Here is a 15226-nt window from a genome sequence, read left to right as displayed (position 1 = left end):
AAGACAGAACGGGAGAGAAATGGGATGGCGATAGAAGATGGTGAAGGAAATGAAGTTTGGGAAAGAGGATGATCAATGGACAATTTTACAACTCTGCCAGTCAGTTGCACTAGGCCTGTGGTTTACGATTATCATACAGGTGATAAATTTAAGTCCAATGCCCCTACCCCGCTCCCCCGCCAAAATAAAATCTCCCCACGGCCTTTCCGAGATACATTCTGAAGTTGCAGTGACCAGAGCTGTACACATAACGCTTCCGTCACCAATGGACACACATAAAAATCGATGCAAAAGCAATGAAAAATGTACCCCTGCTATCATGGAATTGGTCAAAAATACAGTCAACCAAAATATTTCGATGGTGCTGTCGCGAATACGGCCAGTCGCCAGTCGGCCTCGCCTTGACAAAGCCTGGAGGATCGTCCGTCATCGTCATCAAGGCGACAACGGGCGTCCCTAAAAAGGGGGCCCGGGTTTCCGTCTGAAGGAGGATGCGGACCATCGCCGCCAACCAAAGTCACGTGACACGCAAGAGGAGCAAAGCGGAAGCGACCGATGTCGTCTCTGGCCTGCGCTTTGGTTTCAACAGAAAAATATACGCAGTTGCAATTTGATTCGGTGTAAAGATGGAATAGCTTTTCAATCATGGAGAATGACAGCATCTGGCTATTTGAATCTGAATCAGAAATCTGTGGCCCGGTGCCCAGTGTTGATTCATTAAAAAGGATTTTGTTGATGGACTTCAACAACAACAAACAACATGGCTGATTTCGACTGTGTTGTCTTATCATCGGACTGCTCAATTTAAGTGCCCGGTCAGATTCACGCCTCCCTTGACAAATCCCTTCATTTCCCCTCTGCCAAATAAGCGAGCAGGCCCTCCTCTGTTATTTCACGCTCTCCAATAACTGTCACGTTTACGGAGTGACAAAGAAGCCCCCTGAGGGAAAATGATGAATAACCGCCATCATACGGACGCGCGATTTCTGCTTCCTCAGCTTGTCACGCCGAAAAGTGCCGTTGACGTGGATGTCTGCTGGCGCAAACCGACGAGCGCCTTGATTCGTTCACACACTTGGCGTCCCCATTCAGATTGTCCGCGGCAATGGCTGTCAAATGTCGATTGCCAGAGTGGGACGTTGGAGAAGGGAACTGAAATACGAGGCTCCCTGCGTGCGAGATTTCCTGATGAGACCGCGATTGGCTCAACTTTCCCTTCGCCTTACACGTCGACGTTGTAGTTTCCCATTTCACGTCAATCTGTACGATTCATCCATAGGGTGCCTTGCTGCCCCCAAGCCCCCGCTTCGAGATGATTAATGTAGACAAAAAACGGCATCATAAAATCATTGTACTCGCATCTTCTCACTAATTTGCTGTTCGGCCCTCAATAACGAGATTGTTTAATGTGAAAATTTGGGAGATTCGCAACGGTCTTTTACCCCTCCTGGGTTATTTTCTCCCACACAACAATGGACAGTGTCCACATGAGAAAGCGCGATTGTTCAACGTTGCAGCAGCGAGCGAGGGTGATAAATCGCTTTTGCACCCATTCGTATTTGCACATGTTGTCATTTTGCTTTGGTAAATCTTCCCGACTTCCAAGCTTTTCTTCTTTAGATTGCTTCGTGACTCGGCATTATTTGCACACTTGCGTTTTATCAGCATGACCAGACTGCTCCACACTTAATACCGCCAACTAGGAACTTATTTATTTTTATGAACTGTGAATTGAACAGATTCATTAAAAATAAATAAATTGTGAAGTGAACTTTCCCAACACTGAGTGGACTACGCCACCGTTTGGAACAAAATGATTTCAAGACATTTAAAGGCAAAGGAAAGAAATGGAAAGTGTCTTTCTGAAATGACTAAAAGCCCGTCGAGTGAAATTGAAAAAGTGTGTTTTGACTCAAAGCATTCACGGGTTTTAACCACCGTGCGCGCAAACCGACACTTCAAGAAGGATGTCATTTGTAAAATGCGCATTTCTGCAATACTGCGTTCATCTATACATCCATGTGTTCACGCTTATCTTCCGTGACAAGAAAAAGACACACCTGGGGGCCCCACCGAACAGCATTCAAAGACGACGCCATCATTGGAAGTTTTCCCAAAATAGTGAGTTTTTTTTTTTTTCTTCTTCAAACCAGCAACGTGCGGCGAATTTGGGATTTGAGTAAACATTGCGCCTTCCCGGGGGGAATGTTTCGGAGAAGCTGAATAATTTGACATAATGATTCTGTCATTTTCTTTTGTTTTGGACCGACGATACACGACTGCATTGTGCCATTGGAGGAATTGAGTCCTGCTCGTGGACGATTGCAAGCAGCTTTTTTTTTTCTTCTTTTTTTCTCGCATCGTTTTGAGTGACAAATGATACTTTGTGCAAAATTGCGCTCTCACAATGGGACAATTTGAACATAGCGTGCTTTGGCGCACTTAGCCGTCCTCCTTCTCTCCCCCCCCACTTGTCTCAACTCAGACTGACTGTACTGCACTCAAATGTGCCTCCGAACATTGATGTGCCCCATTACCGCAACTTTCCAGACTTAAATTAGTCAAAAGATGTTTTGCAAGTGTCCTGATTCCACTGTGCGCGGTGGCAACTGTCATTTGCGACTGGCGTGCGAACCGGCAGCTTCGGTCATACAGCACGTGCAGTTTGAGCAAGCAAATACCGCTTAAGCCCACTCGTTCCCAGAAAAACTCAGGTGCTCAGCATGTCCAAATGTCTCGTGGTACCTCTACTTACAACCGTCTCTTCAGACAAAATTTTCAAGTTACGAAACGCCTCAACAGGAAAATATTGCGTCTTGTTACGAAAGAAATTTCAAGATACGAAGGGTAAAAATACAGTATAGGCTGCTCGTCGCAGCTGCGACTTTCCTGAACGCACCATAGTTATAGCTGCTCTGCCATTGGCTATTACCGAGGATCTTCCTGGCATCCCGTTGGCTAAGAGGGACCTCGACCGTACCTGTCTAAGTGTGTATATAGATAGAAATGTGTCCACGCAGCGTCGTCGTCATTCACCCCTCGGGCCATGAGGCGTTCCGATAGTTTTACGTAAATCTGAATCACCCAGAAAAAGTGTTCACCAGTCGGGTGTTTTTTTTACATCATACACAACTCTCATTTATTGTGCAATAATCTAATTCTAACATCGATGTCACATTTTGATGCATTTTTATGCTTTAGAAAACATTTATGTATGAATTTTGGGGGGCTTGGAACGGATTAGGGAAGTTACATTGAAACAGCGTCTCTCCTTACAAAATGTTTCTAGTTAAAAAATTTCTTCCAGAACCAATTAATTTCTTAAGTAGAGGTACCACTGTATCCTTTGCACTGTCAGAATGCGCCAAAAGCACTGTGATTTAAAAAAAAAAAAAAAAAAAAAGCTTTCCAAAGCCCTTTATGAAAATGTAAGACACAATAGTAGACCGAGTCCAACTGCTTCAAGGCCGACAGAGGTTGATATCAATCAATATCACGTCTCCAAAAAGTTTATGGTGGTCATTTTAAGATGGTCTTGAGTCAGTCTGGAACAAGGTGGTGCATCGCGTCATGAATGGACTGTCAGGCCTCTGGCATGCCGTTCACAGCCGCTTCCTCGGCAACCTTCCTCAAGCATCCTCCAAGATATATTCTCCGCTCGTGTATCATGCGGTGACAGGCTGTGAGTCAAGCATTTAAAACATGGCGCTCGAGTGACACACGCGGCCCGATAAAGTAGAGGGGATGTGGCGGACCTTCATTTCGGACCTGTGGACAATAAATCTGGATGGAGCCGCGGTGTCACACTTCATCTGAGCCTCGGGCATATTAAGTTGCAGGGCTGCAGCGGCCGCACTTGGAAGGACTCTGTCGGAGGAAGAGGGCGGCGATGGTGGAGGAAACGCATGAGTTGAAAGGAAGGAAGGGCGAAGGGGGCGAAAGGTCACACGTGAAGTCGAAGGGTGAGGAGATGATGTGAGAGAGGAGGAGCCAAATATGGCGGCACAAACGTCATCTCTCGCGCAAATCAGCAAGCGCCCTCATGGCGGATGCGGCTTCAATCAATCTGTCAATCTCTTGCTCGGGTCTTCCCTCAAAGATACTTGAACGGCTCGACTTGGGGCAGGATATCATCCCTGATCCGGAGATTCTAATTGACAGTCGAGTTATGCTCCGAAAGCGACGAGGACACGGATCACAAGCAGAGAGGAGTGGAACAAGTGGCCAATGTTGCATCTGGCAACCTGAGGGGAGCTTTTGAAAGATTGAGCGATTGTCACCTGACATTGTTTTTTTTCCCCCTTTCCCTTCTCGTATGTGCGATTTTCCTTCATAAACTTCTTTAGCCACGCGCTGATGGCAGTCGGACCTTCTGCGTATACACAACGAGAGGGCAGGAATAAATCCGGCTGAACCGTTGAGAGAAAAGCCGCGCTTTTAAGTTCGCTCGAAGTTCAATGCTTGATTTTTACGGCAGATTTGGGCTTTTGAGCTTCTTATGAAGCGATACCACAATAAAGAGAGAAATGTTCTGAAGGCATCTTAAACATAACAGTTAGGGCTGAGAGCTTGTTTGGTTATGGATGGAGATATTGTACGTTGAAGTCGATGATCCGTTTTTGGTTTTCCCCTCTCCAAATACCGCGATGGGATTCAAACGGACTCGTGAATATTGATGTTTTGTGATGATGACTTGCACATTAGCGGGCCTGGTAAAAGTAGGCGTGTATTAGATTAAAAAGAAAAAAAAAATGAGCGCAACCCATTCAATCGCATTAGTTCAATGCGGATTCGGCAGGCGCCATTTGTCTGTGTTGCGTATGACTGCTTCGAAAGGGATTATCCTTTGCTGTAGCCAGACCTCCCCCCGTTGTAAACACCTCGCCGCAGTTGACCTGGAAGTGTAAGAAAATACCAACTCGCTCCCGCTGAGATGAGTAAAAGCAGTTGATCTTCACCGCAGAACCCGAGTGTCTTAATTTCAACCCAATTAGGACAGAATGTGGAGATGTTGTCAGAGTAAATGTCGCGGAACATTTTTTCTCGGGTAATTACCTTGTTGCAGTGCATCAAGAGTGCTATTTGGGGAGGAGCGCAGACCTTGGAGAGAAACAGTAACGTTGCCATTTGACTTTCCCCGGGCACGGATAGCCACGCTTTGCGTAGGACAAAGTGGCGCATCATTTAGAAGGCCACTTCAACAGCAAATGCCAACTTCTGATCACGTGGGCCCACTTTTAATTGCCACACGGTGGTTGACATCTTGAAGCACTCACTGCTTTCTCGGGGTGAATCTTGTTCCCATTGTCTGCACTGGCAAAACAGACAAACGTGCGACGGAAGTGCAGACATGTCGCCAAAAATAAATCATTGTTTTTTTTTTTGGGGTGGGGGGGTTGGGATGGTTCATACCTGTGATGTTAATGTCTTACCGGTACAGTCAAACCTCTTTTCAACGTTTCCACCCCTCTATCGATCCTGTTTCAAAGTCCCGATTTCACGTCATTCATTTTCCATTTACCGATTTTGTTGACAACGAACACCTTTATAATGTTAACTTCATGGCAACGACCAGATTTTTGCCACAAAATAGTGAAAAGGCCTTTGTGATCATGAACTGTGGGAAGCTAACTGCCGCCGCGACTTTGCTTAGGAACAAAATGCACAGTGCAGGATTCCTCTCCGTTGCTTAGCAACACTCCAGATCGACTCGCGCATTGTTGTACTTCCGGAGGCATGGCGCGCACGCTCTGAAAACACATCCGGTAAAACGGAAGCAAATCTGGCTGTCCGTGACGGCTGAAATTGTCTCTCGCTTTGGAAAAGGGAATCTTCCACACAAAGCGTCAATCGACAATCATCCGAAGTGGCCGCAAGGTCATGGCAGAGTCACAACGAACTACGGTCAGAACGGACAGATTCATTCTGTCCCTGGAGGGACGTCGGAACCAGGTTGGACGCTCTTCACAATTGTTTTATCAGGATGCTGCTTTCATGACAATAAAAAAATGATGCGCAAGAAGAAGAATCGGTTGATCCCGCAGTAGGGGAGATTCACGACTTAATTAGATATTTGTTTTGTCTTCATTAAAAAGCAGTCATGCTTTTCATTCAAAATCAGGAAGACAATGAACCCAAAAGCGTCCAACCCAAGAGATGAGTGCTGCTGTAAACAACAGCTGAAGTTGTCTGTTTTCTTTTGGGGCTCTTGCGTTAGTTTGACATCGTTGAATTAATTGTTTTGCATTTCTTATGGAGTGTTCTTTGCACATTTTAAGTTCACTTTGTTGAAATGCTGAGGATAAGCGGCCCTTTGCGTTTCACACACTTGGGCAAATCAACATGGCGGCAACTCCTCATAGAAAGCACTGCAGCGAGAAGCAAACACATGAACCGGTGGTGCGATGAGGGGCATGGGTCTTCAGCTTTAAAAAAAAAAAAAAGAAAAAGTCTGTGCTCCACCACTTCATTGTCAACACAATAATGAATGACTGCACCTAATAAAGGTTGACTCAACAAAAAGCCCAGTGTCGTCAAAGACATCAAATGCACACCACATGACATGATCGTGTCAAATAAAAATAAAGACGTGCGCAATTTGGTCGTTGCAGGGAACACAGTGCCGTCCCAATAAGGTTCAAACCGAAGCACCTGCTGATTTAGGGAAAATAATATATATAACTTTACTTAGTTCTAATTTAAGTCTGCTTTGGACATTTTTCACCAGGTGTAACCCTCGCAATGTGATTTTGTTTCTCAGCGGAGATCACCGTCTGCCTATATTATATTTTTCAGTGCATGCTGATATCATGCAATCATGTTAAAATCCCTCAACAGCAATCCAGAAAACCAAAAGCACCAACGTCTCCGGACAAAAGAATACAATTCCTTTGCCCAGTGTGAGTTTTACTTCTACCTCGGCTCATCTTATTTTCTGTCTGAGAATTTTTTAACTGTACTCAAAGCAAGTGAGGAGGACATAACTTTGGATAATTAGTCTCGTTTGTCATTTGAATGAAGATGAGCTGATATTCCAAAGCGTTATGTGGGGAAGAAATTAGCGCTCATTGAAATGCCTTTATTTGGATTAAGATGACAAATGAATTGCACAAGCAGCTGCTAAGGGGCTGCATCGGATCTGCGGGTGATTTGAAGAACGGGGGAGCTCTCAGGTTACGTACGGCCATGTTGTATGGACAACATTTGGCCGACTTTTGCCCTTTAGGTTCGGCCCGTCCTTGTTTCCATGCACTCTGAGTGCACAAGATGATTCCCCCTCGGGGGAAGACACATGTACACAAAGATGGCGGGAGGGGTTGTAAGGAGAGAAAGGTAGCGAAACAGGAATCCACCTGGCACCTTCGGATTTACAGTAACACCAAAGGCTCCGTCAGGCCCCTTTAAAGGCGAATTACGGTCAACCGCAGATGTCCAAATGTTTTGTCACGGGCATTTCTTCTTTATCCGATGCTGTTTACTTAAATCTGTTCTTACGTATTGTTAAAAAAAAAAAAAAAAAAAAAAAACGTTTAAAGGAGTGCATCTGTTCGCTCTCCCGAATGTGCAAATGTGCTCGAATGTGACGAAGGTCACCCCATCCTGCCCACTTTGACAGAGTTGGCAAAATCTAGCGCGTTGTGTCAAAGTGCCACGTGGCCAAGCATCCAAAAGAAAATATCCATCCATCCATTTTCCGATCAGCTTTTATCCTCACAAGGGTCGCGGGGGCGTGCTGGAGCCTTTCCCAGCCTCTCCCAGGGCCGTTACGACAGTGAAACCGGATAAATGTTTCGTATCGTATATTTCATCAAATGGTTTTATTACTTGTACACAACAAATCGATGGATTATTAGTTCGTTCAAATGGTTGTTTGTTCAATTATTGTTCAAGTGAGTGTAAACAGGGTTACAATTTTTTTGCAAAATCTCAACGTTATAGCACATGACAATTTGAGATTTCGGTACAGATTTTACCAAGGACCATTGAAGTTGACACGCGTGATTTGCTTTCGCGGGCCACGTAAAACGGCGTGGCGGGCCGGATATGGCCCCCGGGCCTTGAGTTTGACACAGGTGCCTTAGACCCTATTGAGGGAGAAGCGATGGATCGTATCAAACATGGATGGATCGCTATTTTTGTAGGTTGTCCCCTGATTTAACCTCTATTCGATTTTGATGGTTTGTTTCGCATTTGTCTAGTCTTGTCATCTTGCCTTGCTTCTCCTGTGCCCATTCTACCAATCGGTGTCTCCTCTGTTCATTCTGCTTCTCTTCATGTTCCTGACGGAGTTTATTTTCTCCTTCAAAGAAAATGCCGTCGTGATTTCCAGCCCGAGTGCCGCTCTTTGTCCGCATGTGTGTCTCTATAACATTTTTGCCCGCGTGTCAAATAGACGCCAGTCCTTCACCACTCTTCATTATACGCACAGAAGGAAACCTTCATGGCGCAGATGCCATGAATGGCCTGAAAAATTCTATTTCTCCAAAAATGAAACCGTGTGTGAATGCTGTCAGTGGGAGGTGAATTGTTGAGTTTGAGTCACTGTGGGACTGAGTGTATAAGCGCCATGTCAGCCGAAGATGACGCCACACTGAGACAAGAGATGACTTGGATCAGTACGAATCATGTTTTGGTGGCGATAGAGTTGGCTGGTAAAATTAGCTGCTTGCGTAAACCGAATGACTCATGCTTTTCACGTGGTATCAAAACGAAAGTTGTATTTGTTGTTGTTGTGTATTCATAGTTTTGTATTCACATTGTTGAACACCTTTTTTTTAACCGATTGAAAATGCTTAAGACAAACAATGGTAGGCCGTGTGGATTTAGTGGACTTAATCCATCTCTTAATACCACCACATTTTAGAAATTAATAATACTGTCCAAAAATACAATATAAGAGCATGCAACGGTGCCAAGTTACATCATCTGGAGCAGTTCAGAATCAATATTTATCGCATAACAGGACTAAATCATAAAAATGCAAATCAAATATTGTACATCATTCTCACCAGGGACAATCGACTGTGCTTCCTGCCAGACTTGCACTGGGCACCAATATACAGCCTAGAGGGGACTGAAACCTGATTGGAAATAAATAAAAATAAAAAAATGGACTTCTTCATACACCGAGATTTTTAAAAAATGGTATGGTTAAATTTACTCAATTTCATATGATTACATGGTTACACCCAAAAAAAAAAAAAATCATCAGGATCCATTTTTTTAAGTAAATGTGTAGTGATTATATTTCCTGCAACCACTTTATGAAGTAAATTCAACAACAATTTTTTCAGCGTACATGCACTGGAAATTCAGGCTGCCAAAAGAAATGCGATGAAATGAAGAGAACAAATTAAAAAATGGGCTGGCTGGCCTCGACTACTGCAGTTAACAAAAAATGTTTTATGGTAAAATGATAACAGTTTAAAATGATAACAGTTTGACCTATGAATGGATTTTTTCCAATTTCCTTTTTGCCTTTTTTTTAATTACAAAAAGAATGAAGAGAATTTCGACTTTTTTATGGATGGAAAGAAAACAGCTTGCTTGCCAATTGTCATGCAAAACCAATCACACACAATATGTGGAGTGACTCTTTTAATTTGCTTACACATGAGTTTGTCAATTTGCATGAGGTTCAGCGATATCTCAGGGTGAGTCGGGTCCCAAAAGATTTTGAGTGTCTTCATCTTACGGGACAGCCAACGCTTTCAGTCATCCAGGTCACGATAATTCCATGTGTTTTCTCTGTCCTTGCAGGGGGTATTGGAGACAAGCGAGACTCTGGGGCTCTTGTTCGTCAAGCGAATTGGGTATTGGTGGAGTTTGGTCTTGCACTCACAAAATGAAGCGTGATCAGTGGTGGGAAATAATAAAGTACAAACTCCAATTCCAATGAAGTTGGGAAATTGTGTAAACCCCATATAAAAAAAAAAAAAAAATGTTGGTTCTCAAGTTTAGCAACTTTGGCATTTGTGATATGCACAGCCATGGGGGGGGGCATTGGTGGAAAGAAAAAAATATTCCCGGATATGGTTGTCTTGCAGCATAGGCGTAGGCTGTTGCTGTGTTCTAACTGATTCATAGTCCAATGTATTTGAAAGAAAAAATGAGAATATATCGGCTCAGGCGTTTTTTTTGTGTGTGTTTTTTTCTATTTGTGTTTGTGTGTGTGTTAGGGGGCCAGCCAAGGAGGTTTCGCACCGGTCGCCATTCAAGCCAGGACCGCCTAGGGAGCAGGTTTTGATCGTTTATTCTTACAGTGATTTATTTTTCTCCTCAGTAGGAGCACTGTGCAAGGTAGCACAGGATGGAGAGCCGACTGTTGTGTTGTGTGCAGTTTCTGTATGTTGGATATAATGTTTTCACATTTTCTTTTGAGCGCGTTTCAGTGTAGACCTTTTTATTTCTATTTTCATTTTTATTTACTTTTACTCAATCAATTAAGAGTCTTGTTTGTTTGTTGTTGTTTTTTTGCTGCACAAATAATGACAATACTTTTGCTACCTCTTCCTGCACCCAACTGTTCGTGAAGAACATTGGGTTCAGCGTGTGCAGTTCTCTATTGAGTCTACAAAATGATGATGATGATGATGATGATGCTCTGATTCCCACGGCACCTGCGCGCCCTGCTCCCCCCCTCTCGGCCTCTACGTCAGCAACCTTCGCTCGGCCAAGAGTGATTTAAACACGGCCAGAGAGGGAAGGAAGCTGTCTGTGGGAGAGACTGAAGCATCTGTAGAAAGAGAGAGCGTGAGTGTGCATGCAGACTGCCACACGGTGGAGCAAAGCCTGATCGAACTTTTTTTTTCTTTTGCCCCCCCCCCCAATTATCCCCATACATTCCCTTCTTGTACAATGAAGAGAAAGCCCAACAACTGCGGCGTAAGTGTGGTGGACTGTTAGTATCGGTGGCCACCCAGCGCGCCCGCCTCCGCGATGCTTTTGTCCAACGTGAGCATCTGCTCGGGCTTCAACAGCGCCCTGCACGCCGGAGCCGGGGAAGGGCACCCGGACCTTGGGGGCGGCTCTCGGCGCTCCACCCTCACTCCGACGGGGAATCTCGTCGTCGCCGTGTGCTTGGGCTTCATCGGCACTTTTGGACTCGTGAACAACTTGCTGGTGCTGGTGCTCTACTGCCGCTACAAGATCCTGCGCTCGCCCATTAACTTGCTGCTGATTAACATTTCCGTCAGCGACTTGCTGGTGTGCCTGTTGGGGACGCCGTTCAGCTTCGCGGCCAGCACGCAGGGAAGGTGGCTCATTGGAGCCAAGGGCTGCGTGTGGTACGGCTTCGCCAACTCGCTCTTTGGTAAGTTACGCTCCCCGTTTGCACTACGTTCGTGGATTTCGACCGGGGCCGCAGTCGTGCACTCGGGCGCGCGCCGGATTCCCACGCAGGCGACACGTCCTACTCGCTCTTTGGTAAGTTACGCTCCCCGTTTGCACGACGTTCGTGGATTTCTTTGCTGGCCGTTTCGCGAGCGACCGGGGCCGCAGTCGTGCACTCCGGCGCGCGCCCCACGCGCGACACGTCCGAATTCAATCTTTCCGCATTGAAACGAATGAATGAGCGCATACATTCTTGCCGGCACGAATGTTGTGTTTCGCACAAGTTCGATTCGAGCCTGGAAAATTTTCGCTCAGCGTGCGCGAATAGAGGGCAGGTAGGTTGACGTTTTCTACGACAAACCGCCGACTGCCAAGTTTGCACTGCGCTCCTTGTTCATTGGAGCTGTCGTCATTCTATTTCGCGGTGGAAGCCATCCCCGATCCGCACGAGACTGCAGTCGCGCATCACATCCCCGAATGCAGCAATTAATGACGTCCGCTGGGTTAAATGAGCGTTGTTCCTATTGGAGGGCTACTTTTGAAGACGTCCCTGCCCTGTCCTTCCGCGTCTCGCAGTCTGCGTGAGGGGCTGCAGAGTGCCACAGTGCACGAATGCGATCGTGAGAGGTGACATGTAAGTGCGCTCATGAACGCGACCCTACACGCGCGTCCTTTGTTTTGTCGTGACGGACTGTGTGGACGTTATTGTGGCAGTGGCGTATTTGGGTGCTTCTAGACCGCACACGCACGCACAGGATAGGACAGGGTGCAATTGGTCGTTAAATATTTTATTTTATTTTATTGTTGTGTACTAGATATTGTTAGTGAGTGCGCCTGAGGCAAGAGACGCTCCATTGCCCCTCATTTAGCTGCGGTGCAAGCAGGCTCTTTGGGTTATGAGCGGGCGGAGGCACACGCGGAATACGGACAGTTTGGAATAAGAAATGGGACCCTAGTGTACATTTGATGGGATCATAGAGAGCGAGCTTGGTGATGGCAAGCGGCCCGTTCAATGTCTGCGTCTGTATAAACTCTGGGGGCTGCAGAAATTCATAGACTCGTCATTTCATCAGAAAACCGCTCATCTGCATACAGACTAAAATTGATACTCACAACAGTTGGAACGCCAAGTCAAGAGCTGTATCAAAAATGGTACCTTCATGAAGCTAATCATGTGCAGCCGTGATCAACATAACCATAGAGAGATGTATTCAGGCTATTTTATGACACAACGAAAAAGGCATGAATTTGCACGTGTGCTTATTTAAATTGTATGTGTGTTCCTTCATTACCCGACTAATGAATCAATATCATTTCTAATTTGGGTCTTGGGCTGAAAAAATACGATAAGCCTCAAATAGAATATCTAGCATTGTCACAGATATTATTTTGTAGAAGTAACTGGGTCATCACACACAGCCAAGAACGATTGTGGTGGAAAGCCGTCTCCGAGTGGCCGCTTCACAGCGGTGATCTGTAATTGCCCACGGGCCCCTGGAGGTCTCCTTGCAGGCTTTCATAAACTTATTTGTCACTCTTGGATCTTCTTCATGGATCTCAGCGATTCCGTTTCTGCTTCCTCAATGTTCAATACTGTGGCCGCTGAATTTTAAAGGAATGAGGGGAGCTGCTTGGATTGTGTTCACTCCCACAACAGCGGAAAAGCCCCTTTCTACCAGCACTTGATGACAAAAATACAAAAAGAAAGAAAACTCGACCCGCACCATTAGACTACACATTGCACAGGGCTTGGGCCACGTATGAAAATATAACCTTAATGTATGTTTTTAACAACTTAAAATTTCATCTATTGTGACAAAATATTTGGTAAATAATTTTTGCAATGACCTGGGAGGGAATAACTAATATCGTCCTCTAATTTCTTCACATCATGAATGAGTGAGTGACCAAAGCATAATCAATACTTTTCTAAATAGGTATCTGAAAGTGCCTGTCTGGCTTTAAATCTGTTTCATTCCAACGAGCCATCCCCACAGTTGTTAAAACCGCAATATAGAATCCAAATACGTCAGCGCTGTCCTTCTTTATATGTTTTTGTCATTGATCTTGTTCTCATTACTTGTTTGCGCACCTCAGGACACAACCATCAATCCAGCGAATTTTATGTTCAGCTGCTTTGCAACGTTTCCTCGAGCTCGTCCGTCTTCACAATGAAAGCTTGTCGCCTTTAGAAATGACGTTTAATCGGATCAGAAAGTAACATTGAATAAAAAATGTATACGTTTTCAGAAAGTCTTAGCTCGACATTCCTTTTTACAAGTGCATACTAAATGAGCCGCAGTCGCCCGTAATATCTTTCCTCCACTGAAACTTTTGTGGCAGGGCTCATAAATCTTTGGCTGGAAAGCATATTATGGGTTTCAAAAAGATGATTTTGAAAAATGTTGCTTCAACTATTTGTTGCGTTGAAACACAATCTGGAATCGTCTTTCCAACATTGGCAAAACTGTTGAAAGAAGACATTTGCTCTTCTTTTTGGTGGCACACCAGCTAAGTGGACATGTGCACATCCAAAATTGTGTTTGAGAAACCAGAGAACAATTCGCCCAGTGAGCCTCTATTTTTGACATTGGCCACCCTGTTCCTTTTCATGTCAAATGCTGAAACGTTCACGTTTTTGTGCTCAACTTGAATATTTTCCTTCACTCATGAGCCTCGCTTGAATCCATCCAATTTAAGATGAAAACCGACTCTCACACTTTCATTTCTGTGGGGATAATTTGGCAATTTCCAAAACAGGATGACTTGATTTCAACTGCAGCGCCGATAACAAAGTGGGCCACCCGATACCCCCGTCTGAGCTTGAACTGTCGCCTCAACCTCTCTAACTCAAGTGAGATTAAGATCTGAAGATGTGTTCCGCTAATATCCATAGGAGCCAATTTTAATCTGATCTGACACGAGTTCGGCTTCCGCGAGCCGAAGGGGTGACACATTGAAAGTCTGTCTTTAACTCAGACATCATTAGCATCTGCATTTGGAATGGCTGAGTTCGCTCCTAATGGGCTCATAAAAACCAAGGAAACGGTGAGAAAGTGTCCAAGACTGGATTGGATAGAACGCGCTGGCTTCAGTTTTGATAAAAGTGACGCTTTCGCGACACATTTCAATGCAGCTTTAGAGATGATGAATGACAGTCGAAATAGATTTAAAGGCCAGTGCTGCCAACGACCGGGTTGCCATCTTGATAAGGTTTTTTCTTGTCTCAAGACGATTCGCTCGTGATCGGCTGCATTGCGCTCACAGAAGCCCTGTCATTCATTTCAGTTTTGGATTGAACTTCCTTTGCTTTTATTTTATCGGGTGCAAAAATTTTTGGGCGCGTGTATTTTCCCGTGTCATACGCTGTGTACTACATTTGACCCACTCACCTCTGCTGGCCACCTCTGACGATGTGGCTGTCCAAAGGTTCCCTCCCACCCCCCTTTCTGAATTTCATCAATGCTGCATGTCTGTGCATCCTGTTGGAGTCCTGCTCCTGCCTCAAGTGGACTCTGCACAGTCACTGGATTAACCTTGCAGTGCTGAGCCCACTTGCTGCATACTGAAGTTAGATCGCCTATGTGCAAGCACGCGCGCACACACACGCACACAGACATCTATAATGTGAGCACAAAGATGGATGAACATGCACTCATCCGGAAGAGAGCAAATGCATCTGAAAATGGGCGTCTGGTAGACAAAGCACCTGGCTGGAGTCGAGGTTACTTTGTCATGATGGTGCAAAGTGGTCATGGCATGGAGAACAAAGAACAACATGCAGCGTCATAAAGGTCAAACGTGCAAACTCCACATAGGAAGTGCCGCAGCCGGAATCGAAGCCCGCACTTCAGCACTGCGAGGCGGACGTGCTAACTAGTCAACCAACATTCCG

General features: G+C 45.2%; 1 protein-coding gene across 1 annotated transcript in view; it reads left to right on the top strand.

Moving 5' to 3' along the window:
* The first annotated feature begins 10892 nt into the window (after window positions 1–10892).
* The window catches only part of LOC109520627 (vertebrate ancient opsin-like), a 32013-nt gene continuing 27679 nt past the window's right edge, over window positions 10893–15226 (top strand). Inside the window, exon 1 of the mRNA XM_019877988.1 lies at window positions 10893–11311. Within this exon, the coding sequence (XP_019733547.1) occupies window positions 10939–11311 (373 nt within the window). The 5' untranslated portion in view covers window positions 10893–10938. The remainder of the gene's footprint in view (window positions 11312–15226) is intronic.

The sequence above is a fragment of the Hippocampus comes genome, unplaced genomic scaffold (genome assembly GCF_001891065.2).
Source record: "Hippocampus comes isolate QL1 unplaced genomic scaffold, H_comes_QL1_v1.1 scaffold317, whole genome shotgun sequence".
Taxonomy (NCBI): Eukaryota; Metazoa; Chordata; class Actinopteri; order Syngnathiformes; family Syngnathidae; genus Hippocampus; species Hippocampus comes.
The sequence above is the reverse complement of the archived record's forward strand: the minus strand, read 5'-3'. Positions and strand labels throughout refer to the sequence as shown.